General features: G+C 57.1%; 1 protein-coding gene across 1 annotated transcript in view; it reads left to right on the top strand.

Moving 5' to 3' along the window:
• Positions 1-25,548, top strand: part of OLFML2B (olfactomedin like 2B) — a 35,518-nt gene extending 9,970 nt beyond the window's left edge. Inside the window, exons 4-8 of the mRNA XM_028104738.2 lie at positions 6,343-6,519; positions 12,029-12,254; positions 13,894-14,412; positions 23,816-23,992; positions 24,492-25,548. Of these exons, the coding sequence (XP_027960539.1) occupies positions 6,343-6,519; positions 12,029-12,254; positions 13,894-14,412; positions 23,816-23,992; positions 24,492-25,093 (1,701 nt within the window). The 3' untranslated portion in view covers positions 25,094-25,548. The remainder of the gene's footprint in view (positions 1-6,342; positions 6,520-12,028; positions 12,255-13,893; positions 14,413-23,815; positions 23,993-24,491) is intronic.
• Positions 25,549-27,253: the final 1,705 nt, after the last annotated feature.

Raw genomic sequence — 27,253 nt, 5'->3', positions numbered from 1 at the left:
GTGCCTTTGTATACGTGTGCGTGCATATCCCACGCTCTTAATATGGGTGCCTGTCTGCAGGCTCCCCAAAGTATGGTTTCTGTTGCTGAAGCCCAGCCCCTTCTGATGTGTGTGACTCTTCTCTTTTTCTCAACCTTATCTGCTGGGCTTTGCAAAACTTGTCCATGAGCACAGGTGGTCAGCATGGAAACTTGTGTGTCCCCTGATAGGGTTGTGTCCAAGTAAGATTTCGTATCTGTGATGTGTTTACCAGGCTCAGAACTGGCCTGCTCCCCAAAATGTGCTGGCACAGACATCGCTGAGGCTTCTCCTTCAAACCTAACGATTTGGTGGCCTTTGTATTTCTGGTCTGAAAGGCAAGATCAAAGGAGCATTCCTGACTCTGGGGGGATATATCTTTTCACCAACTAATAGGAAAATGTCATTTGCGTCTGTGCAGGCCTGGCTGTGAGTTAGGGGAAGGAAGGATCTCCTTCCAGGCCTCCCCTCTCTGCCCGCCCTCCATGCCCATCAAGACACCCCAAGTGTTCACTCTCCTTCCTGAGCAAATCTGCTTTTGCGGTCAGTCATTTCATGCCTCTCCTACTCAAGCGCAGCCTTGGGGAAAAGTCTCGCCCACCCTGTCTGACCACGGTGCTGTCACCTTGGAAAGGGAAAGGCTTGGAGATAATATTTCTAAGATATTTCAGCTTTACTGTGATTTAATTCAGTTACATCTGAATGTGAGTTCAAGTGAGTATCTTCCCTCTCCTGGGGTTGTATATACTTCAAATCCAATTTGTCACTGTGGAGTGAAAGGTTTTCTTTTTGGCTAAGCAGACTGAATGTGTGAGAGGCAGCCCTCCATCTGCTGCCCAAGGAACAGCTTGTAACTGTCAGGATGTGAAGAGGTGCAGGGCTGTATGGAGGGGTGAGGTGACCCCTGACCCAGAAATTCACCATCAGAGGCCTGGGACTTCTTGTTTTTTACCTGTCTGACTGTCCTTCCAGGCTCGAACTTCTTGAGGGCGACCTGAGCCTGAGTCATCTTTGTTTCAGCGTCTTGGCCCCACACCCGAGGCGGACTAGATGTTCAGCAGCTGTTTGGTTGGGGGAGTGATTGAAGGGGCAGCTGGTGGCCCCTGTACCCAGGCCTGCCTGCCCAGCTCCGTCAGCTGTGGTCCGGGATTGTGCCAAGTCCAGCCTGTCCGCTCAGCTGGGGCACCAGCTGTTTCTAGCTGCTCTCCCCCTCCAGCACTCTCACCAGGGGCTGGAGACAGCTGTCAGCTGGGGTGGCCATCTCAGGCCGCCTGGTCCTAGCTGTGTCCTGGAGGGCTCAGAGGGGGAAGGGCAGGCGAGCTGCTGGGAGCTCGGAGACCCCAGGATCCGGTTACCCCCACACTCACTTCATCCCTCAAGGAAGGCTCTTCCCTCCGTCCTCAGGCTTGGCATCTGCACTGGGCCCTGGGCACATCCAGCCAGCGAGCGATAGGGGTCAGGTGGCCTCCTCAGATGTGGGGACACATGCTTGCTACAGGACTTGGGGCCCACGCGTGGCCCAGCTGCAGTCTGGCTTTGTCACCTCCTACCAGGGTCCAGTGCGTCTTTTTACAACCCAGCAGCCTCTGGGGGGGGGGGCGGAGAGCGGAGGGGGCGGTTCTCACCTTCTTTCCTGCCCAACCCGCCAACCCTTAGCTCACTTCCTCTTTCCCGCCTGCATATCTGCTCTGAGATGGCAAGGGCCAGCCGTGCTCCTGCTCTGCCTGGGGGCATCAAGTCCCGCTTTGTGCCGGGCTCTGCACGTGCAGCCCCTCGTTCCTTCTCCAGGCCGAGCCTGGTGAGGTGGGCATCCTTATTCCTTCTTCCTCCAGCTGGGGCCTGGAGGGGTCCCTTCACTTGCCTCGTGGTGGTGCTGATGGGGTGCACTGGTGCCCGGAGCCAGCCCCTTCCTCACCACGCCCCCCGTCCCTGGTTCTGGGGGGAACAAGAGCACAGAAGCCTTCCAGAGCTCTGCACCATGGTCGCTCCCCCTCAAGTCCCAACGCTTTTGGCTTACGCTGTCGCCGCCTCACCCAGGCAGCCACGCACTTGTCCAACAGCTGGACAAGGTCAGGACACATTCTGTACCCGTGGAACAGCTTCCCCCCAACCCCTGCCCCCACTCCCATTCCACCGGTCTGCACGCCCTCCATGGCCCTGAGCACCCGCGTGCCGGCCCCCGCTCCACCAACACCCAGTCCCCTGTGCCCAGGGACCCCACCTGGTTGGCACACTTCCTCCCCTCCGGTGTGTGTGCCTCTGGCTATATCAGTGCGAGACGCATGTCCCCTTCGGCAGTGTGGGCTTGCTCCCGGTGGGAATCCTCCCGGGCCCCGTGCCCAACGTGGCACGTGCGCTGCAAACACTGCTCAGGCCCCGGCTCTGCTCGGATCTTTAAATGCCGTGGCTGGCTGTGTCTGGCCTCCTGGGCCAGTCCCCTGTCTACCGGCTCTTCCTTCTTCCTCCCGCCCTCCTCTTCATCACACCGGCACCCTTGGCAGGGGCCAGGTAGGCCCCGTCCCTGCCTCCTTCACCACGTGGCCAGCACTGCCCATGGGCCAAGCTGCGCACACCATCACCGTCACGGCTGCAGCTGTCCCGAGGGGAAGAGCCTGACGCCTGAGGTCACGGGGTTCACGGTTCGGCCAGGGCAGATTCAAGAGTCCCCCGCGTCCCCCGTGCTTCCTGAGAAGTCTTGGTGTGAGGGAGGCAGGAATCTCAGGGGGCGGTGGGGAGCCCCACAAGGCCAGCACCCCCGGGGTGGAGGTGGCTGAGTCTGGGGGTGGCCGAGGGGTGCAGCCGCTGCCCTGGGGGTTGCCACTGGCTCAGCCTGGCAGGCCAGTGGGGTGATGCCACCACCTGCTGGGTGTTTATTCAGGCGGCTGGCCGGCTTTGCCCTTCCCGTGAGGGGAAGAAACGATAGTGCTCCTCTGGGTTCTCCAGGCCAGACTGTATCAGACCCTCCTCTGTGGAAACCCCAAGTAACGGCTCCTCACTCAAATCAGAAAGGGTATTGGGGATTTATAAATCAGGGAGAAGAAGGGTCCTCCAGGGACCTCGAAACCCCAAGATCTCGGGAGCAGAAGCTGAGTCGGTGGGGCTGCCGTCGGCCTCGCAGCGGGTGCACAGGCCAGTGCTGACTCTAGCAAGGTGTTCAGGATCTTGTTTCGTAGTAAGGCTCTGCAGGCCTAGCCATTGGGCTCACCCAGAGGGGAGTCCTAGGGCCACATGGCGGCCCCCACCTTAGAGACTGTGTCATTGACCTTGGTGACGCCTCAGGAGCGACAACTGTCACCTGCCCTGACTTTGATTTTCGTTGGTTGGTGCTTTCTTGGTTATTGCTTTCATCCCCTCATGGAGGGTGGTCTTAATCAGAGCAGGATCCTCCTCGGTGTGGCTTACACTTGACCCCTTAGGGCCCAACACTGAGCACACGAATGCATTAATGAAGAAGTAACACAGGGAACCCCTGAGCCTGCTGGGCTGTGTTGGATGTCTCAGGACGTTGAGTGTTAACGGGGGAGATGCCTGGACCCTGCCTTCAGTAGGGGCTTGGGGATGTACAGAAATGCGTGAATCCTGGGGCACCTGGCTGGCTCCACCTGGCTGGAGCGGGCGACTCTTGATCTCAGGGTTGAGAGTTAGAGCCCCACGTTGGGTGTAGAGATGGCTTAAAAATAAAATCTTTAAAAACAAAAAAGAAGTGTGTGAATCCCACGAAGGCACCTGGCACCTTTCCTGTTGGCCCCCGAAAAATCTGGCTCCTGTAAGTCATCGTCTTCCAAGCATTTGGGCCCTCTCTTCCAGCAGGTGTACCCCAAGCTTCCTACCTTTAAGGTAGCACTTCTCAAACTTGAATGTGTCTGCAAATTGCCTGGGGGTCTTGTTAAAATGCAGATTCTGATTCAGCAGGTCTTGTGGGGGCAGACTGCATTCCTAACAGTTCCTGAGGGTGCCCCCCCATCTGTCACCACACTTTGCATAACAAGGACTTACAGGAGTCCACCCTATCCAGATTTCTCTGCATATGCACGTGCATATTCTCTCAGAGACCCTGAGACCACACTGCAATATTCACGGGCCCCTCTGATGGGCGCTCCCCGCTGCTCCAGAGCTGGCTGAGGACCAGGACCCTCCCCCAAGGGTCTTAGTGGTCCCACGAGTGAACCTCAGAGATAAGGGCCAGGAGTCTGGGTGCTGGGCTCAGCTCTGCCACTTTTGTTTTTATCATCTGGGCAAATCACATCATTCCTCTGGGCCTCGGTTTCCCCATCTGAGACATGCTTGAGTTCTGGGACCCTCCAGGGGCCTAGAAACCCCAACTGTAACATCCTATGAAAGATAACAACCGCTTTGTGTGTCACATGCACTTCCACATGTATTAATTTATTTACTCCTAGGAATTCATCGGGAAGTCCTAGTATTACCCCATTTTACCCCTGGGGAAACTGAAGCACGGAGACTTTGATTAGCCCAAGATCAAGGAAGTAGCAGTAACATTGACGCGTGAGCCAGCCTGTTTCGTCCAGAATCTGTGCTCTTAACCCTTGCCCTTGACTGCCCCTGGTAACACCTGTCAGGAGTGACTGTTCACCGAGTAAGGCTGCTCTTTCTGGCTATTCCGGAAAGAAGACTTCTTTTGGGGGGGCTTTATCTCTCACAGTTAACTCTGTGCAATTTAGAGAGGCCAGCTAGGCCTGAGCCCCATAGAACACAGCAAGCCCTTCCAGGGCTCAAAATCGGCCATGAAAGGAAATGCCAGAAGAACCGTACGGCCAGTGGCTCTGGGGTCTGGTTAGTTTTAACAAGCACCTAGTGGATTCTTCGGGATAGCCCCTCTAGGAGCTACTGGAGCCGCAGTCTGGGGGTTACTGTCTGCCTGGGTGCTTAGACACCCCTGTCTGAGCCACCGTGGCTTTCCTCTGGGACTTAGCATTATCTTGCCAGGTAGCAGGGGTCTGAGTGTTTACACTCCCCGTATCTGTCTGTTAAATACGGAAAGCAAATGCATCCTCTGTTTTACATGTTTGCTTCCTCTGCCCACCCCCCCACCCCATAAACAGGGCTCAAGGAGAAAATCCCATCTAAAAACTCAGATGCAGGGCGCCTGGGTGGCTCAGTTGGTCAAGCGTCTGCCCTTGGCTCTGGTCATGATCTCAGGGTCCTGCTCAGTGGGAAGCCTGCTTCTCCCTCTCCGTCTGCCCTCCCCTGCTCACGTCCTTTCTCTCTCGAATAAATAAATGATCTTTTAAAAAAATAAATCAGTAAAAAATACAACAAAAACTCAGACGCTTATGGAAACCTTAGAATGCTGGCCAGAGTTGGACAGTGTTGGATCTCAGTGCAGTAAACTTCTCTCAAAGTAACCTGAGGTGAAAAGGCACCTCTGAGCCTGCCCATAACTGTCCCCGGTTCAGATCCCGCGCAGCGTCAACTCCTCTAGGACGCTGCCTCTCCCCTGGCCCCTCCCTCCTCTGAAATCCGTAAGTTCACACTTGCCACTTGGAGAATCCAGTGTGCTTGGTCATCTTCCTCCTGCTATGTGGGCCTTTTTTCCCAGTTATAGCTGGCATCTCCCCAGCACCCCAGGGCAAGAACCCCAGGGGTATCATGAGCCTGTTTTGTACCACACTGTACCTTAGACACACAGGAGGTGCTCACCAGTGTTGGTTGACTGAAATATACCTTTGGTCCCTTCCAGTATGAACCAGATCTGGAACACAGGTACTTTGCCAAGCGGGGCTCATTTCGGGAAGCTTTTTATGAGTAAATAGGAAAGTGTGAAACCCGCCCATGGGTTTTCTATGTAAACGATGCTTTTAATGTGCTGGGGGAATAGTTTGTGTTCAGTAGAAAAGCAGACTAAGTAGATGTCTTTGGCCACCTCTTCTAAAATTGCTTTAAAAAAACCCTTCTTTCATTAATCGAGCTCCTGGTTCACAGTATGGGGTCCAAGTGAGTGGACTTTTTTGTCATATTCATTATCACTGGATAAGGGTGCATGCACTGTGTACCAATGAGAGAGAAGAAGCCGGGTGTCCTGGTGACCCAGAGACACAGCAGTGTCAGGTTTAGGAAAGCCATGGGGTTTGGGGGTATCTCCAGCAGCGGGGCATGCTGGAGCCACGCTGTCCTGGAAGGACTGCCCGGGGCCTGGCCCTCAGCGTAGGGCTGGGCGCTCTCTAGGACCCCAGTCACTCCTTGGCCGATTTTTGGCCCGTTTCTATGCGTCGAGCTCTGAGCCCAAGAGAGGGACCAGCTGCCTCCTGCTCAGCGTCAGAGCACTTTCGTGGATCTTCGTGTGACACTCTTTTCTCTTCTCAGGAAGTTTCTAAAAACCTCACCAAGGAAAACGAGCAAATCAAAGAAGACGTGGAAGAAATTCGAACGGAGATGAGCAAGCGAGGGAGAGAGAACTGCTCCGGCAGCATCCTAGACGGCATGCCCGACGTGCGCTCGGCTCTGCAGAGGGACGCGGCCGCAGCCTACGCCCACCCAGAGGTACGGCCCTGGCTCCGAGGCAGCCGGGGGGGGGGGGGGGCGGGGGTTGGGCACAGTCCCGGGAAGCACACGGCCATGGTCTCATTTCTTCTAGATGGCCCTTCTGCAGATGTGTTGGGGCAGGGGACTGAGTCTGTGGTACCTAATGGTGAAGCCCAGAGGGGCTCAGCGAGGAAGTGGTGAGGCCAGGACTCCGGAGCCCCAGGCCCCACCTCGCCTCTGTGAGCGCCCCTGAATGATGAGTAAGGAGCAGTGTGCATGCTGCCTTGTCTGGGCCCTCGTGGTTCCCTCCTGCCGTCCTGGCATCATTATTGGCAGAACCTTCTTTCAGTCTCAAAAGCGCCCCAGTTTAGAAACAGTAAGTTGGGGGGCCTTCCTGTTTATACAGGACTTGTGGTGCGCTCGGCCTTCCGTCACTGTCCCGGGTGGTTTTCCTCACGGCTCCGGCAGGCAGGCAGGGCGGGGATCAGGATCCACACTTTCCGGATGGGACACATCCAGGAACGCTCGTGGGACGCCTTACTCAGCAGGAAGCGGTGGCAGGGGGTCTCAAACCTCTGTTTCCTCCCACCTGGTGGCGTCCCGGCACGAGGTCCCCCGTGCGAGAAATGGGACGCTGTCTGACGGTGTCTGGAGCGATCCCACAGGACCTGCTTGTCCAAGATGCCCCCACCCGAAGCCGGCTTCTTTTCGCCCCAGTTACTAAGTTAGCTGATGTGTATTACTGTGGCTCCGAGTACTGCCATCTAATGTGGTGGTTGTGTCCTAAGCTGATGCCCAAGAAATAGTATCCATGTGGGAGCTAACCCCGAAGAGTGGAAGAGGAAACAGGTAAATTTGGTGGCAGGACTTGAAGAATGTGAGATGTAGTGAGTCTCACTGGATCTGGACCAAGTGTCATAAAAGGGTCCTTGGCAACCAGGGGACAAGAGCAGTTAAGAGAAGCCTTGCTTGCTTTAACCGGGCCGAGGGTCGGTGGTGGTGGGCAGAGCCTAGATTCCAGATGGACCAGCCTGGGGCAGCAGGCGGGGTGCGGGGGAGCAGGCTCTGGGACAGTCAGAGCTGCTGAGCTGTTGCCGGGCACCGGGGCACGGAGAAGGGCTAAGCATTGCTACATAGGACTTTTTTGCCTGGGTCAGTAGGAACTGGGGCAAGAGAGGAAGTCAGCCTGCGCTTGGAACTCATGGAAACTCATCAACGTGGTGCCAAGCGGGCCGCAGCTGTGGGTTGGGCACATGTGTTCCCAAAGTAGGACGGCCGGCAGATTAGGACTTTGGGGGCAAGAAGCCCCAAAGACACTATGGGGCTTGCACCCTGCCCAATGTGTAACTCAAAATAAAACCAGTTCCAAACCAGAAAATAAGGATAAGGAAGGCCAATAATTTTCTGGCTTTGCCCACGATGACTACTTTGATGCTTTTTTGGATGTTATATTTCTTCAACGATTATTTTTATTCTCATTTTTAGTTGTCTCCCAACAGGCTAGCTACTAAGCTTGTGTTTAGTCTGCTTGGTGGGTCATCCTTGAACAGATCCGAGTTTATAAACCAAAAAGCCGAGGACATTCGGGCTGGGAGGGACCTTGGAGGCACCCTCTCCCCCCACCTGGGGCCCAGCGGCTCCTATCTCAGCCCATCTGGTATGTCCTGCTGGCCCAGTGCCCAGCGGAGTCCGGCATTGCCTGTCCTCTCTGGCTTCCAGCTTCCCGGTCGGCTGAGCTGGAGAATGCGGCTGTTGTCTTGATGATACATTATGTGGTGTGTTCAGCAACCCAGCTCATATTTCCCGAGGGCAAACAGTAAACCAAATCAAACACACCAAACTCCTTTTCTCTTTGCTCAGCAAAGCCCTTTCCCCTCCTGAAATCCCCATTCATCACACTGCTGAAGTTAGCACAATCCACCCAAACCAGGGTGGCGGGGGGTAGGGCCAGGGCCAGGGCCAGGGAGGGGCGGGAAAGGGGAAGCTGGGAAGGAGGCCCAAGGCTAGGATCTTCCTCCCCTTCTTCGTCTTTCTGTGTGTTTGGCAAACCCCCTGCTAGAAAGGAGGCAAGTGGGGGCTAGGTTTGGTGGTTATTTTCAGGGTTCTTAGATGATACTGGGGTTTCTCGGAGTGGTGAGTGGCAATTTGTTGGAGGCTGCTCTCCAAGAAGGTCCTTGCCTGGAGGGTTGGCAAGGGGCTCGGGGGGCTGGGTCGGGAGCGGGGAGGGCAGGGTGGCAGCTGGGACTTAGGGACGCCAGGAGCTGAAGTCATTCAGCAGGCTCTCGGAGTAGCAGAGAGGGGAAAGCAAGGCGTGGTGGGGGCAGCTGCCACCCAGCTCAGTCTGTCGCCAGTGAATCCAAGGAAATTATATGTTCTCTGGCAGAGGCTGCCATGGTCTTGCTCCATCTCCTTGGCTGGGAGAAGGAACTGCAGTTCCCGCCTGTCCCGGAGAGCCTGGAATTAAAGACGGTTCCTGGGGTTTACCATGAAGAAATGACAACCTGCTTTTGCAATGCACGGGGAGACCAGGGTCCAGCAATTAGTCGGCCCACAGCGTCTGAGTCAAGCGCTGGGGCCCTCGTCAGCCTCCCAGCCTCCTTCCCCAGTGGGAAATGAGGGATCCCCCACGTCTGCTGGGCACCGGCCAGACCAGGGCCCTGTGGACCTGGGGATGTAGATGAGTTTTGGGATGGCAGACAAATTAGTCCCCGTGGTCACTGCTGTGGGCAGTGTGGCTTCATGGCAGGAAGGGGGCAGGCTCTGAAGACAGTGGCCCTGGACCTGTTTCATAAGTGCCCCCCTCCGCCCTTCACCCACTGACCTGCAGCCCGTTCGCTGTATGACCCTGAGCCCCTCTTTCCTTGCTTGTAAAGTGTGGATTGTGCTGTCTACCTTGCCCCGTTGTTGTAAGGGCCAAAAATACCAGGAAGGGTTGTGTCTGGTCAGAGTGGGTGCTCCCTAAACTCCATCTCTGCAGGCCATGGATCCCTGCATCTCTCGTCGGGATCACCTCCCCAGCAGGAAATGGGAATCGAGGAGGGGCTGGTGGCAGGTGTGGGGGCTCCCAGGGCGCATGCCTGCACCTCCTTGGGTGCCTCTCCGCCGCCCCCCCCCAGGGGAGACTGGCAGAAGTGTGCCTCAGGCTTGCAGGAGCCGGTCTCCACAGACAGAGGAACTGCCGCATCTGCTCTGTCACCTGGGTCAGCTCTTCTGTCACAGGAAAGCTAGTACGGGCGTGGGGACGTGGTCGGGAATGACTCTGGGTTTTCTCCAGGCCAGATTTGTAAGGTCAAAACGAAAGCCTGATTCACTTCTTCTGGGGCAGAGTGAGAAAGTTGGCCATTATGGCTGGGCTTTGGCCGGCTCATATTCTGTGACCCTGAAGGTCCGGCTCTGCCTCTCAGGACATGGGGCATCATCTGGGGACAGAGGTGTTGTTTCCAAGTGGGTTCTGCTCTCTGGGTGGGTTTCACCGGGAGTCACGGGGTTTAGGGGAGCTTATCCACCTCCTCGTGGTGAGAAGGGGGCTTCTGCGGCTTAGGTGGCAATAGGAAGCTGCCTCTTCATTATTCGGCCCCAGGAGTCCTCCTGCGAGCAGGGCTGGGCCTGCTCTTAGGTCCCTTCACACTTCCCTGACGGAGCCACCACCCCGGGAGCTGGACCCTTCTGTGGCGGCCCTGCTTTGAACACAACTCACGGGACCTGTGCCCAGAGTCTGTTGTTTTCCATGGTGGGTGACTGTGATCCTGGATTGGGGGCAGGTCCATGACCTGATGGATCAGAGACCCTGCCACACTGTGGACACAGGAGGGCCGAACCTGGGCTGCGCAGCAGCTCCAAGGAGGACTGGGTGGCTCCTTCTGTTTGACCCGAACACTCCCAGTGGTGTTGTCCTGGTGCCATCAAGATGCTCAGGTCACGGCAGCGTACTGTAAAGCATCATTTGACAAAACCCCAGTGCCAGGCATAAATGTAGCCCATTCCTTGGGATTTGTTATGATTGACAAACTCAGTGTAACAGGGGCGCCTGGCTGGCTCAGTCAGCAGAACATGTGACTCCCGATTTCAGGATTGTGAGTTTGAACCTCACTTTGGGCGTAGAGATTACTTTAAAAAAATTCAATGTAACAAGTGTGAAGGAATCAAAGATGAGCAAGAGGTGGTTGCTAGTCTTCCAGTTCCTTACAGTCTACAGAGACAGAATCCTTAAATAATGCCCGTAGAAGGCAGGCCGGGAGAGGTGCTGTGACAGAGGTATAGACTTGCGTCCATTGGAAGTTGTGTTCAGCGTTGAGGAGAAGCCCCAAACAGTAGAGGGGCTGCTGTTCTTTCGTGTGGAAGGAACCCGAAGGCAGGCCGGCCTCGGCGGGCGTGATTAACTGCACGGAGCTGTTAGCGATGTCCGTCCTCAGAATCGCCTTGTGGTCGCAAGATGGCTGCTCAGCTGCAGCCCACCTGGTCCACATTTCAGGCCAAACCAGTTAGGAAGAGTGCAAAAGATGCCTTCCAGCTGACTCAGCCTCCCTTTTAAGGAACTTTTCCAAAAGCTCTTTCCACCAACTTCTACTTCTACCCCACTGGCCAGAACTTTGTCCTGCAGCCACTCCCACAAAGCCAGTTTCCCATTAGAAAGGAACAGGAGCTAGGATTTGCGTCAGTCAGTCAGAAGTCTCTGCCACAACATGCAAAGTGAGGATTGGGAAAGAAAGATTAATTATGGATGAGAAGGTCTGGGAGTATTTTCTTGAGGACCTGAGATGGTAGCCAGGCCTTGAGAAATGGGTAGATTATGGTAAGTAGCTCTGGGAGCGGGGAGGGCGTGGACTTCCCGACAGAGAAAACAGTCCCAGCAAAGACCCCGCAGCTCAGGAGAGCCAAGAGGGTGAGGAGTCAGCCAAGTGACTGAAATACCAAGGGTTGGGGCTGGGGGCGGAACCAGAGAGAAGAATGCTGAGCTGGGTCAAGGTCCGTTTTTAAGAGGGGTGTAAATGCCAGGCCAGGGACCTTGGACTTTCTTCTGGATGCATCAGGGCGGGTGTGGGGCCGTTCCTTCTGATCGTGGAAGTAAATCTTCCTCCTGAGGTGCGCATCTTGGGCCTCAGGCCTCATGTCCCAGCCCGGGCACTGTCGCCCACGCAGGGACCTCACTGGAAACACCTGATACCAGATGGAAATCAGGCAGCAGCCCTCAGGCAGAGCTGAGAGGAGAACTGCACTCTCTGGGAAGCGCAGCGTGGAGGTTAGAGACACGTGCTGGAGCCAGGCTGCCAGGGTCCATATCCTACCTCTGCCACTTACCTGCTCTGGGACCTGGGGCAATGTGCATAACCTCTCTGTGCCTCGGTTTCCTAAGGTGTAAATGGGAATGATAAAGAGCTCCTGCCTCAGAGGACTCGTGGGGCGATTCCATTAGTGGGCATAAGTAAATCACCCAGAACAGTGCCCTGGCTTGCAGCATGGCCTCCTCCTGACCGCTGCCTGTCTGACCAGTGACCTGGCTTTCCCTTGTGTCCCCTCTGAGGAGCAGTATGAGGAGCGGTTTCTGCAGGAAGAAACCGTGTCCCAGCAGATCAACTCCATCGAGCTCCTGCAGACACGGCCCCTGGCTGCGCCCGAGGTGGTGAGGCCCCAGCGGCCCCTGCAGAGGCAGGTGCACTTGCGGGGCCGGCCAGCCTCCAAGCCCACTGTCATCCGGGGCATCACCTACTACAAAGCCAAGGACCCCGAGGAGGAGAATGACATCGAAGAGCAGCGTGAGTTGGGGTCAGCAGGCCACCGTGGAGGCAGGGTGGGGAGGGGGTCACCATTTGGACCCCTCTGCAGTCTAATGACTGCTGTGGCCCCGCAGAGCCAGCGGGGTCATGGGGGGAATCGCCCGCAGTGACAGGTGATCCAGAGTTCCTGCTGCATTTCCTTATGATTCGCTGAGCCACCTCGGGCCGGTCACTTGAGGTCTCTGGGCTTACGGAAGATCACAGAGCACAGCTGTAAGGGACTTTGGTGCCCTCCAGTCCTGTTTTGGGGACACTGAGGCTTGCCGGGGGGGGCGGCTGATGTGCTCAGAGCCCCACCTGGTTTCCCTGCCTCCAGGGGACCTGGGCTTCCCCCCCCCGTCCCAGTTTGTGCTCTCCTAGCTGTTGGCATAATCAGTTTGCCCACTTTTAACCTTGTTTGTTGTCTTTTTAAATTATTGATTTGTGGGATTTTTTTTTTTTAATTCTGGAACTAGTCGTTTGTCAGTGGTACGTACTGCACACATTTCTGCCCTGCCCGTGGCTTGCAGATTCAGTTCCTTAATGGTGGTTTTGAGAAACAGATGAAACGCAATTTAGTCTGTATTTCATTTGTGGTTAGACCTCTTTGTGTCCTAAGAGAGTTTGCTTCCTCATATTCCTTCTCTGCTCAAAACCCTGGCCCCTCCCCCACTTCACTTAGAAGAACTGAAGTCCGAACCCGGCGCCCAAAGCTCACGTGGTCTGGCTCCTGTGCCCTCCCTGCCATCACCGGTTACTCTCCCCGCACACCCCCCCCCCCGCCCCGCCTCGTCCACACTGGCTGCCCTGCTGCCCCTCGGCTTTCACAGGCACGTTCTGGCCTCAGGGCCTTTGCACTGCTGCTCTTCGCCCCGGAATTCTCTTCCCCGGATGGCTGCTTGGCCAGCTCCCTCCCCTCCTTCAGGTCTCTCTCATCTCCCTCCTCACCACCTGATCCATCACTGCAAGCCCTCCCCCTCCGCCTGCCAGCTCTCGGGACACGCCTCACCCTACTCGACTTTTCCCCCCGGCACCATCAAGCGTGCTGTCTACTTATCATTTAGTGTCTGCGCCCCTAGACAGAAGCTTCACGAGGGCAAGATGTTTGTTTTGCCCGCGGTTGTTGAGCGTGCGCCATAAACATGTGCTGGATGAACGGACGGGGTGACTGGCTTCCCCCAGGCTCTGTGGCCGTGGGTGTGTGTCTTCCTGGTGTCCCCGAGCCTGGGTGGAGCTCAGAGGCAGTCTATTCAGAGACCCTCCAGGAGAGGCAGTGCCCTCCCATCTCTGCGACTTCTCACCTTCCTCTTCTGAAATCCCAGCCGCGCCCCATCTCTGAACCACCGTGTCACGTTGAGGAAAGGAACCCTCTTAGTATTTTTTTTCTAAAGATTTTATTTATTTGAGAGAGAGATAGTGAGGGAGAGCACGAGTGGGGAGGAGAGGGAGAAGCAGCCTCCTCCACAGAGCAGGGAGCCTCACGTGGGACTGGATCCCAGGACCCTGAGATCATGACCTGAGCCGGAGGCAGGACGCTTCACCGCCTGAGCCCCCTAGGCACCCCAGGAACCCTCTTCTTAATCTGCCAAGTACCACGAGCTGTCCTTGAGTCACAGACAACCTTGTGTTTGTTTCCTAGAAGACGAGTTTTTCAGTGGTGACAATGGAGTGGATTTGCTGATTGAAGATCAGCTTCTGAGACACAACGACCTGCTGAGCAGTGCCACCCGGAGGCCAGTGGTCACCCGTCAGGGCACCGCTGGGATGAGTGACACGCAGACCTCAGCTCTGGCCGCGCCCTCCGATCCCAGCACGCCGGACCCCATCCTGTCTGCCTCAGTGGAACAGTTCTCAGCACCACTCCAGACCTCCTCGGTGTTTCCAGGTCCCACGACGGAGACGGAGGCGAGCCTGGAACCTTCCACTCAGGTCCCAGCCACCACCGTGGCCCACACAGCCACCCAGCAACCTCCGGCCTCCGCTTCCCCACCAGGCACCTCTGGGGACGCATTTACGGAGGCTCTGCACACGGGCCTGGTGCCTCCCACCACGGTCCGGACAGACTTGCTGGGGAGAGATGCTACCACGGGGCAGAGCACAGCCCCTGCCAGCCCCACCCTGAGCCCAGAAGAGGAGGACGACATCCGGAATGTCATAGGTGAGTCCCTTCTGCCTGGACTCCATGTCCTGCTCAGCTCTGGTAACAGGCTCAGCCTGGGTTTAGATCGAAAGCAGAGAGGAGTCAGGTGGTCAGACTTCTCTGGAAGGAAAAGCAAGTGGAGTTATGCCTTTGGCCAGCGATCAGTGTTAATAACATCTAGGGGTGTTTTGAGAGAGAGAGAGAGAGAGAGAGAGAGAGAGCATGTGCTCTCAGCCCCACACATATGTGTGAGGGGAGGGGGAGGGACAGAGGGGGAGAGAGAGAATCTCAAGCAGACTCCTTGCTGAGCACGAAGCCTGACACGACGTTCGATCTTATGACCCTGAGATCATGACCTGAGCCAAAATCAAGAGTCGGATGCTTGACTGACTGAGCCACCCAGGCGCCCCAACATCTAGGGTTTATGTATTTGAAGCGTGCCAGTGACACTAATGGGAAGCTCTTTTCTAAGTACATATAAGTCAGTGGAGACAGGGCCCTACCTCACTGGTCAGTTTTGTAAACATTGGTTGAGTGCTTTCTGTGTCCTAGGCTTTGTGATGGGGATTGGGTATTTGGCAATGACTAAGTTTCCTGCAGTAGGTTTACCAGGCCATGAAAGACCAAGGGACTCTTACTCGTGGGGTCAGGGTGAGAGGTGGTCCTGGAATAATAGAGAAGAGGGAGGAGAATTACTGGTACAGTGGGCCCCAGGGCCCGATCCTGCGAGTAGCAGCCTTGGCGGGCCTGGGAGCCACCGTGGCCTCACGTGATAAATGCCAGAGCAGCAGAGGAGTGGAGCAAGAGAGGGAGCCCCAGCGTGGCCTGGATGCTAAGAAGGCTGGGGAGGCCGTTCTAAGGAGGTGTCGTTTGAGCTGGGTTTTGAAGGATGAACAGGAGTTTTCTAAACAGAGAAGGGAAGCTTTCTGACTTAGGTCTAAAAGAGCAAAGCATGTTCCAGAAGCGTGAAGAGGGCAGCCCTGTTCTGTGCCCTGTTCTGGGAGCTCCAGAGCCACACGATGACTCTGAGAACTGTGGATGGAACATGCACTGGGGAAAGACAGCTAGAGAAGGAAATGGGAGGTGGCTACAGGTGTCTCTCCCAAAGAGAATGCAACCAAACTTCCACTGAGGCACCGCCGAGACCAGTTGAAAAATAACACTGTTGACTAATAGTCCATCAAAGTGCTTGTTGAGAAAAGTACGTGCTTTGACAGAGGACATGGTTTGCCCTGTACCTTTTCCTTCTTCCCATTTCCCGCTCCCTTGGCCACCTTGTCCCCATTCCCTCCTCAGAACAAGATGCTGGCTACTGTCAGACAAGGTGGTGGAAGGAGCTCCTGCCCTGAGCAGACACCTGAGTTACAGCCTGGGCTCAGCCGCTAACAGCTGTGTGACCTTGGCCGGATCCCTGCCCTTCTTTGGGTCTCCGATGAAATTAGATATTTGCTATAAGACTGTTTCTTCCACGAAATCCTGCGGTTTCTTGCAGTGGGTTTATCAGGCCATGGTACAGCAAGGGATTCTTATTGGGGGAAAATCCCAGAATAATGACAGTGGGAGCAGGGAAGTAACCAGTAAAAATAGTCCCCAGGGCAAAATCTCATGAACCTCCAGAAGAAGGCAGTGCGTGGGCCACAGAGGTTGGGTGGGAGCAGGAGAGGATGGTTTTTTTCATTTTCTTTCCCTTCCATGGTGGAAGCAAGCTGACCATGGCATAGAAAGCAGTTTCTCTGCAGGGACAGTGAATTCTGAAGCTGTAGGTCCTGCTCAATTTTCGCAGAATGCCCTGGGGCCTGAGCCTGAGGTTCCCCCTTCCTCACTGGCTCTGGGCAGCCTCGACCGTGCTCCTGGGACCACAGGCCCTGAGCCCTGCACCGTACCCCCCCACTCTGCCACCGCTTCACCCGTGAGGGGGACAGCTCCCCCAGAAACGTAGCCACGCCCCTCCACGGGTGGCTCGGACATGGACAGTGGAGACAGGTAGGCCTGCACACCTGTGTGCCCTCGGTGACTCGGTGATGGTGTCGATCAGCCTCGGAGCCTCCTCCCGGGGTGACTTCCTTGCCAGGAGTGGAGTTCTCGGCTGTGCCTGCCTCCCCTGGGGCCTGCCAGCAGCGTAACTGCCAACAGGCACCTTTCTGGGGCTCTCAGGAGCCCGCCTCCTCCAGGAGCCTGCCTGAGTTGCTGATCCCAGAGGGAGACACCTCATGTCTTGGCGGCCAGTCACCTGGTGGGAGCCAGAGGGGGGAGAACGTTTCCTCTTGCTGTTCAGTATTCTGTTTCACCAGAATGACAGCAGCGCGTGCAGGGTGTAAGATTCTGCTTCCAGACTGACCTGTAGGGTTTTGCTTCTGGGGTCCTCCACCGAGAGAACACAGGGACGTGAATGTGGATGCAGGGTTTTCTTCAAACACACAGGGGTGAAAAGACAGGGTGGCTCAGAGAGGGGACCGGGCCGTGTGGACTCTTGACTGGCTTGTTTTGGGGAATCTTTTTTTTTTTTTTTTAAGATTTATTGATTTATTTTTCAGAAAGAGAGAGAGTTAGAGAGGGCATGTGCGCATGCGAGCACATGAGCAGAGGGGAGGGGCAAAGGGAGAGGCAGACTCCCCACTGAGCAGGGACCTCGATGGATGTGGGACTTGATCCCAGGACTCCAGGATCATGACCTAAGCCGAAGGGAGATGCTTAGCCAACTGAGCCACCCAGGTGCTCTGGGAATCTCTTGGTTTTTTTTTTTAAGATTTATTTATTTGAGAGAGAACACACGTGAGCATGAGCAGGAGGGGCAGAGGGAGAGGGAGATAGGGTCTCAAGCAGATGCCCCCCTGCCCTGCTGAGCACAGAGCCCAGCTCAGGGCTTAATCTCACGACCCTGAGATCATGACCTGAACTGAAACCAAGAGTCGGATGCTCTACCAACTGCACCACCCAGGCGCCCTTGGGGAATCATTTTTAATTGCTTATCGCTGTCAGCTGCCTCCCTGGGGCTGCTGTGCGTGTGGGTGGGATTTCCTTTCTGGATCCTTCTCTGCAGACCCCTGATTATCTGTGCCTGGTGAGTGAGACCAGGTTGCGCTTGGTGTCCTAGTTGCAGGTAAATAAAAGCCATTGGCTGAAACCGACACAGGCCATGCATTTGCTGCCCATGAAGGGTGTTTGCTGTTTAACGAGCCTGGCTATTTGAGATGTGGTCTTAAGTGGGGCTGTTTTTAAGAGGAACACCCTATTCCACACTTTCCAAATCTGACTTTGTGATGTCCTGAAATGCCTAACCATGATCCTCAGGAGAACTGTAAACCTTTCAGAAAAACTCCAAAAACAAGTAAATTAGAATTAACTTTTGGTTATGGAAACAAGCATTTGGCTGAAGGGTAGTCACTGTAGGACCGGGAAAGGAAAAATGCCGTCAGTGATGGCAGCTGGCTCTCCCAAGGGAGGGGTCGGCCACCATCCCGGGGCCTGGGGAGGGGTCAGCCGCCATCCCGGGGCCTGGGGAGGGGTCAGCCGCCATCCCGGGGCCTGGGGAGGGGTCAGCCGCCATCCCGGGGCCTGGGGAGGGCTGCTCAGTTCCCGCAGAGGAAGGAAAGGCTGTGCTACGTGGGCCAGGCTCCGCGGCTCCGCAGAGCCCCAGACTTCAAGGGCTGCAGCTCCTGATGCGAGTTTTTCCACGGGGCTGGTTTGGGGGTGGGGAGGGAGAGGGGAGGGGCAGGGAAGAGGACTGTCAGGATGATGACAGTACCAGTGAGAGCCTGTCTCCTGTTGAATCCTATAGGAAACCTGATCTGGGAAGACCAGGCTTCCGGACTAGCCTGAGACCTTAACAGTCCCTGAGGTTCGCTGGCCCTCCAGCTGTGGGTGGGGGAGGGGAGGGGAGGGGAGGTGGCCAGGCCTGCCTGCCACGTGTCAGGGGGCTGGCCTGGGCTGCCTGAGAAAGGTGGTGCTGGAGGGGCAGGAGGGCAGGAGCCCTGGGGGCCAGGCCTCAGCCAGCCCAGACACCAGACGCAGACAAGACCGGTCCCCGAGCCCCACTCCACGGGCACTCTGCTCCAGCTGCTCGGTCCCCAGCCCCCTCACCAGCCCCCTGCAGCCACAGGGAACTTCAGTCCTAACCAGGGGCTCTGGCCCTGGAAACAAGAACGGGAAGTGGAGACCTTGCTTATAGGTGGGTGAGGAATAAAGTCTTCCCCTGTGCCAGGAAAAGGTTCCTTGAGCACCACTGTGCCGCCTTGAAAGGGAGTGAGAAGGCTCACTTCCCAGGGGACTACTTGTGGAGGGCGACAGGTGACGGGCGTGGTGCGAGGATGAGCCTGGCAGACGGGACACTCTTGGTCCAGCTGGGGCCGACGTGGGTTCTGACGGCGGGCCCCCATCTCCCGGCGTGGTCGCCAGCATGCGCACCCCCAGGGGAGAGGGCGCCGGCGCAGGCCGAGCACGGGGTGGGGGGGCAGTGCAGGGAGCCCCGCGCGGGGGCACAGGCTGGGGGACAGGGTTCTGGGCTAGGGAGCCAGGGGCCTGATGACGAAGGGGAGCACGGCCTTAACTCTGAACGTGGTAGAGAGGGTTTGAGGCAGCAGCTGTCCTCAGTCAGGGCTGCCGGCGGGTCTCAGGCAGGTCGGTGCCCGTGCCCGAGCTGTTGGCGCCTCGAAGGCAGGCGGGGCAGCGACCTCGCTTGTGTTTCAGGCCCGAGAACATCCTTCCAGCTGTGGGGATGGGCTGCATCGGGCACTTGGGGTCTGAGGGACTCTGTTCTGGAAAGAGGTGCTGACCTGGCTGTCTTGAAGGATGAGGAAGAGCTAGCCAGGCCGAGAACGGAAGTGGTGCCACAGTGAGGAGGAGCAGGGCTGTGGGAGCAGCAAGCTCGGGGCGGCTGGGGGCCTGTGGAGCCCCGGCCCCAGTGAGCACCTGGGGCCGTGATGTTAAAGGTCATGAATAGAAAGCTTTTCCCTTTCTTCTGTGCTCTCTCTCTCTCTCTCTCTCTCTCTCGTCCATTTTTTTTCTTTGCTAGTGAAGCAATATTAAAAATTCAAAGTATTAGCGTGAGTTTTACCATTCATCTTTACACGGTGAATGTCAGTTTTAAATGCAAATATAAGGTCACTTGATTCCGATGTGGAAGTCACCAAAACGACACAATTCCTGTGTCACAGCTCCTTCATACATAAGTGTTTTGTTCTTAGCGGAACAGTGGAAATGCTGCACGAAGCCAACTCAGCCGTTTTGTTTTACTTCTTGATATGTGCACATGTTAGCAACACTCCCTCCCTCCAGCCCACTGAGTAAGGAAAGACTGAAAAGAAAGACTGTGGGTCACCCAGTCTTCCTGTCTTCTTTGTCATTTTTAGCCTAAGTTGTTGGTTAATACAAGCAAGTAACACAAGTAAGAAATAATACAGGGATATTTACTTGGGTTTTCGTGTTTCTTAAAGCACCACCGTCTTCTACGCTCAGAGCCGGCTCTGGCCCGATGGCAGGTGCGGCACTGGGGCTGCCAGGCCCCCCCTTACTCAGTTGTGGGGGCAACTCCCCCCGAGTCTGGCTGAACTCCCACGTGCAGTGAGTCTGCCCGGAGCTCTGTTCATCAGGCGTAGCAAATGCGTGCAAATGGGTGACAGGAAGGCAGACACACACAGGGTGCACAGTCCTGTGCACACGCGCGCACACGCTCACACGCTCCACTGTCTAGACTTCGCTTCTAAGAACACAAGGTCACAGGCAGAATGATGAAGAATGTCAGGATGGGGACAGCGGGGCGTCACACCCAGGGCTCCCCCTTCCGAACGAGGTACAGACGCCCGGGAAGACCGGTAGTGAGGGGCGGGCCAGGGAGGTTGGCCTGGCAGCCCCAGGGCTGCATTCATCCCAGGTGGTTTGAGTCTGGAGTTCGCCTTCAGGGCAGCCGCTCTCCCGACCCTCCCTCCGCAGCCTCTGTGGCTGCCTGTTGTCCCGCACGCCCCGCTCCGCCCGGTTCAGTCCCTGCGTGGCCCCCGAGCCATCTGAGTTTGAGAACTCTGAATGGGGGGATGGCCAGAGCGCGAGTGGACGGGACCGGGACGCCCGGGCGCCCCACAGTGGCTGGCGATGGCGAGGAAGGGTTTACGCAGAGCACAGCTCTGTCTGCGCAGCGGGATAGGCGGAGGGGTGCGGAGATGAGCCAGAGGGGCCAGCTGGAGTGACCCCAGAAAGAGGCGGTGAGGTCTGAACTGAGACACAGAGGTGGAGGGGAAGGGCAGGGAGAGCGAGGCGACAGCGAGCTGTGGGTGTGGGGGCGGGAGGAGACAGCAGAGGGCCCCGGGCTTCTTTTCAGACCCTGGCACCCTGTGTAGAGAGCCCCTGGCTCCCGGGAATACCAGTGATGAAAGGGGCTGATGCCTAGAAAGTGCTTCGTACTCGGTCACCGTCACTGAGTGTGGGGACCCTTCGAGGGTGAGTCACAGGTAGCGCTGTCTCCTCTGTGGCTTCTGTGAACTGCCCCCCACCCTCTCCCCCTCGAAGAGCGTTACCACGCGGTGTCTTCTCTCCAAGGCTGACGTCTGCTGCCAAGGGCAGGCGTGTCTGAACGTCCCCGATCATCAGACTGTGGTGATGGGTCCGGGCCTCATGGTAACTGACCTTGAACGTGTCTTCAAGGGCTCTGAAACCACACGTGTCTGCCCGCCATTCCTGCCTGCGTGCAGGCCTGCGTCCCTCTGTCTGAGGGCCTGTAGAGATGTGCCCCGGGGTCTTGGGTGCCCGCCAGTGGGGACTGCCCCCCGCCCCCCAACCCGAGAAACAAGGACACCTGACTCCAGGGCTGACTCCATCTGTCCCAGCATCCTAGGCCTCCTGTAACAAATTACCACAAACTTTGTGGCTTAAGTAACAAACGGATTCTCTGATGGGTCTAGAGGTGAGACGTCTGAAATGAGTCTTAGAGGGGCTAAAATCAAGGTGTCAGAGGGCCAGTTCCTCCCGAGGCTCCAAGGGAGAATCCTCATTCTGCCTTTCCTGGCTTTGGGCGGCTGCTGGTATTCCTTGGCTTGCGGCCACATCCCTCCTGCTTCCTCTTGTCACATCTCCCTCTGCCTCCCTGGTAGAAAGATACTTGCTAGTGCATGGAGGACTCACCGGATAATCCAGGATATCCCCCCATTTCCAGATCTCAGACTCAAATCACATCAGCACCGTCCCTTTTGCCATCTTAGGTCACACTCACAGGTCCCAGGGGTTAGGACATGGGTATCTTTGGGGCCATGACTCAGCCTGCCATGCCGTCCTCAGAGTGGATTCTCCAAGCCTTTTCGTGAAGTAGGTGGGGCATATAGCATGCCTGTTTTCCCGCAGAAGAAACTAAAGCTCTGACATTTTGGAGGCAGTACAGACTTCGGAGTTGGTAGCAGGGCCAAGACCAAGGCGAGGCCTCTGACTCCAAACCTGGGACAGATTCTGTAGCCCCCCCCCCCCCCAGGACCCTGCTGCTGCAGAGCCTCAGGGCTGAGACAGAACCGTGTAGGGATTTAGGGGCTGCCCAGGGCATCCCAGTACTTCAAAACTCAGATGAGTCCTGGCTTCTGGGAGCTCATCGGCAGTTTCTGAGTCTGGTCCGGGAGGTGGCGTAGCCATGACAGCCCCCTGACAGAAACCCCTCACCCCCCCATCTGTGGGGCTCTGGGGCGTGGGTGAGGGTCTGCCCTGCCTCTGAGACAGGGAGTCCATGTTCTCGCTGGGCCTTGCCAGGAGAAGGCAGCACATAGAAATGCTCCTCCCTGGGGACGGCCCACTAGGGCTTACCTCAGTGCAGAGGAAGCACGAAGCCCTGCTCAGCGCCAGGGAATGAGCGATTTTCCGCCAGACCACTGCTGCCTGGGCTCAGCTAGAGCCTTCTCTTTTATTGTCTTGAACAGATGAGCTCAGTTGTGGGGGAATGAGGATTTGGCGGCTTGGTTCTGTTGTTTGTCTTGCGGAGACTGAATCCCTCCCTCCCCACTCCGTCAGATCAGGACCTAATGAACCCCACACAGAGCTGCCTGAACCCTGCCAATTGCATCCCGCTGTGGGGCCTGCCTGGGAAATAGTGTGCACCCCACCTCCAGCCGCCTGCTGCCCCAGGCACAAAGCCAAGGGCACGGTGCCTGCCCTGTCCTGCCAGCTTGAGCTTCTTCCTCAGACCACGAATGGGGAAGCAGAGTGGAGGGAACGGACTGGAACAGTTCAGAAATGAGGGTGGCCTGGAATTGAGAGAGCCCTCAATCCAAACTGGAGGCCTGTGTGTTTTGTTCAGGTGAACACTTGTCACTGTCACCCATCTGTCTGCCAGTTTGATGGCAGGTGGAGGGGTGATCTGCTGGTGAGAGCACACTGCTGGGGGCAGGGTGAGGGCGGGGGCACCTTCCCATCTCCTCCGTAACCCACCAGCACGGGGATAGAAAGAACGCATGTCCTCAGTGGTCACACACAATTTCAGTATCTCTGAGGGCCGTGCTCAATAAAAACACTACATATTAAGCATTCTAGGCTTTCTACTTGGTCTAGAACTCAGCAGAGTGCTGGTGGCCTTTGAGGGCTCCTCCTGGGCACTAGGTCACCCCAAAGAGCCCCTGAGGAGTATAGCTCCTGGGCACTCGGTCACCCCCTGCTCCTGAGGCAGACTTGGCTTAGAAGGGGCTCCTGCAAGCCAGAACAAGCTGCTTACGTGGAGCTTGTTCCCCTTTCCTCCAGGTCCCCAGAAGGGGACCCTGGCATCTTGCCTACAGTAGCATAGGGGCAGAGGCTGAGGACAGCTCTCTAGGACCCAGCCGGTGGGCCTCAGGGGCACGAACATCCAGTGTTCAGTCTACACTGGCGTGGCCCCAAATACCCTGGGCCAAACCTCTTGGGGCAGCTCAGCCGCTGGTGGAGCTCCGTGTCCCTGGGTCACGTGTGGCAGAAAGTCCTCAGCTCTGCTCATGCGTCCCCTGCTGCTGTGTATTTGTCCAGATGCTGTATCTTGAGAACTGAGAACGAGGAGGAAAGCCCCAGCCCCGCTCCCTCTGTGCTTGGGTAGGGGCGGTCATGGAGGGCAGAGGGGGAGGCACGGGCATCCTTGAGAGGAAAGGGGACATCCTGTGAGAGGCTCATTCACAGCACTGTGGGGACAGATGGAATCCAGTCGCAGCAGGATGGTCTTTCAGAGGAGGATGTGGTGTCAGAAGAGAACACTGGAGATTAAATCCTTGAGGGGGATGTTTGTAGGATTGAGAAATCAGAGGACGGTGGCAGCAGGTGGCTTTGTAGGAGTGGAATGTAGGACTGATGGGGGGGGATGTGAGCGGATGATGCTGAGGTGTCCAGGCTCAGGTCGGAAGCCCCCCAGAGGCCACAGACTGGAGGGGGGGGCTCAGATTTCAGGGGCTTCAGGTCTTCCTTCATCCCAACCCCGCCAACCCCTCTCCTCCGTCAGGAAGGTGCAAAGACACCCTGTCCACCATCACGGGGCCGACCACCCAGAACACCTATGGGCGGAACGAGGGGGCCTGGATGAAGGACCCCCTGGCCAAGGATGAGCGGATCTACGTCACCAACTATTACTACGGCAACACCCTGGTAGAGTTCCGGAACCTGGAGAACTTCAAACAAGGTACGCGCCGTGGGCCCGCTCGGGGGGTGGGGGGGTGGGGGGTATTCCTCCCGTCCCCGCGCCCCCTGTTCCCATCACGGCCAGATCAGTCTGGGAGGTGCCCGCGGACCAGAATGGGGACTCGGTCTTCCGGTGGTGAAAGGACCTTCCTGGTCGCGGAGGTCCCTCTTCCGCATGCCCCACATTCTGTGCGCTCCGCTCCTGGGGTCCGCGTTGGGGGTGGGGGAGGGGTAGCAGTGAGCTAACCCCCTTCCTAGAGCCGGGCCCCTGGGCGGGGAGGAGCGCCTGGGAATGGGAACTGTTCCTCGGGGTGAGGGTTGAGCGTGCGGAGGCTCACCAGCGTGAAGCCATTTGCTGCACAAAACTAGAAAGTGGCGGAGCTGAGACGCAGCCCCAGGTCTGCGGACTCGGGGCCGCCGGCTGATCCGGCACCCCCCCCCCTCCCCGCGACCCCGCGGCTGCCCCGCCCCCCGTCCTGAAGCCCCGCCCTCGCGCGCAGGTCGCTGGAGCAACTCCTACAAGCTCCCGTACAGCTGGATCGGCACGGGCCACGTGGTGTACAACGGCGCCTTCTACTATAACCGCGCCTTCACCCGCAACATCATCAAGTACGACCTGAAGCAGCGCTTCGTGGCCGCCTGGGCCATGCTCCACGACGTGGCCTACGAGGAGGCCACGCCCTGGCGGTGGCAGGGCCACTCGGACGTGGACTTCGCTGTGGACGAGAACGGCCTGTGGCTCATCTACCCGGCCCTGGACGACGAGGGCTTCAGCCAGGAGGTGATCGTGCTGAGCAAGCTCAATGCCGTGGACCTGAGCACGCAGAAGGAGACCACGTGGCGCACGGGGCTGCGGCGCAACTTCTACGGCAACTGCTTCGTCATCTGCGGGGTGCTGTACGCCGTGGACAGCTACAACCAGCGCAACGCCAACATCTCCTACGCCTTCGACACCCACACCAACACGCAGATCGTCCCCCGGCTACTGTTCGAGAACGAGTACTCCTACACCACCCAGATAGACTACAACCCCAAGGACCGCTTGCTCTACGCCTGGGACAATGGTCACCAGGTCACCTACCACGTCATCTTCGCCTACTGACACCCTGGCCCCACGTGCGGAAGTGCAGAGGGGCTCCTGGCACCTTGTGTGCGTGCGTGCGTGTGTGGATGTGTATGTGTTGTTTAAAAAATATATATTATTTTGTATAATATTGCAACTGTAAAATGACAGTTTGGGTCTATTTTTTTTAAGTGGATTGTAGATCAATCCATACACGTATGTGCTGGTCTCATCCTCTACGGTTTATATTTTTGTGCAAATGGACTTCTCCTTTTGACCAGGAACCACCTTCCTTCAAACCCTCAACCCCTCCAGCTCCCAGATCTTAGCTGTCGAAAAGGGTTCTCCATCTGGGTCTTGGAGGCACCAGGAGCGGGAGTGAAGGAGGCAAGAAAGAAGTGTTAAGGGGCGGGAAAATTTTTATGTATTGGAGAAGTTTTAAAAACCCAGAAAAATGCTTTTTTTTTTTTTAATAAAGAAAAAATGTAAAACCAGCCCAGCCTGGAATGTGTTTTTGTTTAGCACGGTTGTGCCGGGCACGGCCGATCCTGTCCCCCCAGGAGCCTCAGTCGGCGCGGAGCCCCCTCCCCTGCTGAGGGGGCTGTCTGGGGGGCCCTGCACACCTCCCCGACTCTGCGTGTGCTTCCATGGCACGAAGCACTCCTCTTCCCCCCGCACACCAGCTTCCTTGCTCTGTTCTGCTTTTTTTTGGTCATTTTGCCTAAGAGGTGGGAAGCTGTTCATTCCTTAGTCCTTACATGGGGTGTGGTGGACACTATTAAAAGCAGGAGGCTTGGGGCACCGGGGTGGCTCAGTCGGTTAGACATCTGCCTTCGGCTCAGGTCATGATTCCCGGGTCCTTGGAGGCTCCGTGCTCAGCGGGGAGTCTGCTTCTCCCTCTGCCCCTCTTCCCTACTCGTGCTCTCATTCTCTGGTGCTCTCTCTCTCAAATAAAATCTTTAAAAACAAAGCAGAAAAGGAGGCTGAGTGAGGGTGACCCAGTCTCTGCATTGCTGAAGCAGCTCGCGGTCAGTCAGTCCGTCTTTCCCTCCTCATCCTCGTCATGAACTTCCCTGCCCACCTTCCCCTCCAGGAGAGGGGCCAGGGAGGTGTGTGCAGCGTGGGGGGAGGCCTGCGCCCCTCCCCAAGCCCGGCTGAGCCCACGGGCCTGCCCTTTCCTGACCACAGAACACAGAACAGGACACAGAAAATCGGGAAAAGCTCAACAAGGGACTCCTGAGTTGCTGGGAGGAGGGCCGGCCCCCAGGATGAAGTGGGAAGGCCGGCGCATCATGTCACCGCGCTGTCCCCCCACCGTCCCCCCCCCCCGCACTGTTTAAGGAGCAGCTGCCGGGCGAGTCCTTCTGCACAGAGCTCAGGAGCCGCCTCCACACATGCACACACCACGCATCCATCCCTGTGCTGAGAGCTTCCAGCCCCACCCAGCTCTCCGTGTCCCCCACTTACACCGTCTCAGATCACAAATATTCAAAGGACTTCACTCCGCCCTGGGGCTGTTTGGGTCAAATTTTCCCCAGTAAGTGCAAGTGCCCATCAGGTTTTGGGGCAGCCGGAGGGTTGGTGGGAGAGAGGGGGTTGTGTCCAGTGTTCAGAAAGATGGCGGACGATGCCCGTGTCCAGAGGCCGCACTCGGCCGGAGGAGGGAACGACTGTTCTTGTCAGGCCCTGGGTGGGAAACCAGAGCCGAGACTCAAGCCCCCCCAGGGAGGGCTGCCCTGAGGGACCGGGGTGAGCCCCCGGGGGAGTCGCTGGTGGGAACTTAGGTCTTCCGGAGATGTTCACGGATCTCCCTCTGTCTGTGGAAAGTGATACGTTTACAGTTGCCAGCCTCCCGGACCAGGACTTGTCCCACCACCTGGCGACCTCGCTGCTGGGGGGCCCGGAGGCCAGGGCCAGCTGTCTGCCCCCTACCGCCTGTGCCAGGGCCTCCCAAACTGCTTACTCCTCGGGTCTCTGCCTGCCCTGCAGCGTCCAGAAAGGCTTCAGACTTCAGGCTCCCGGGACAGGGCGGCCGTCGGGGATGGGCCCGGAGCACGCAGTCAGGGCCCAGCTGTGATGCAAGATGACTAACTCTGAGAGGCCCCGCTTGCAAGGATCCCAGGACACAGGCCGTCTGCCCTGGAAAGCCGGGAGCCGGCCTGAGAAGCCTCAAGACAGGGGCCAGGCGGTCCTTCCGCC

The sequence above is a fragment of the Eumetopias jubatus genome, unplaced genomic scaffold (assembly GCF_037043125.1).
Source record: "Eumetopias jubatus isolate StellerSeaLion01/CBP00866 unplaced genomic scaffold, mEumJub1_p1.0 scaffold_12, whole genome shotgun sequence".
Taxonomy (NCBI): domain Eukaryota; kingdom Metazoa; phylum Chordata; class Mammalia; order Carnivora; family Otariidae; genus Eumetopias; species Eumetopias jubatus.
This window is presented reverse-complemented; position numbering and strand designations above follow the sequence as displayed.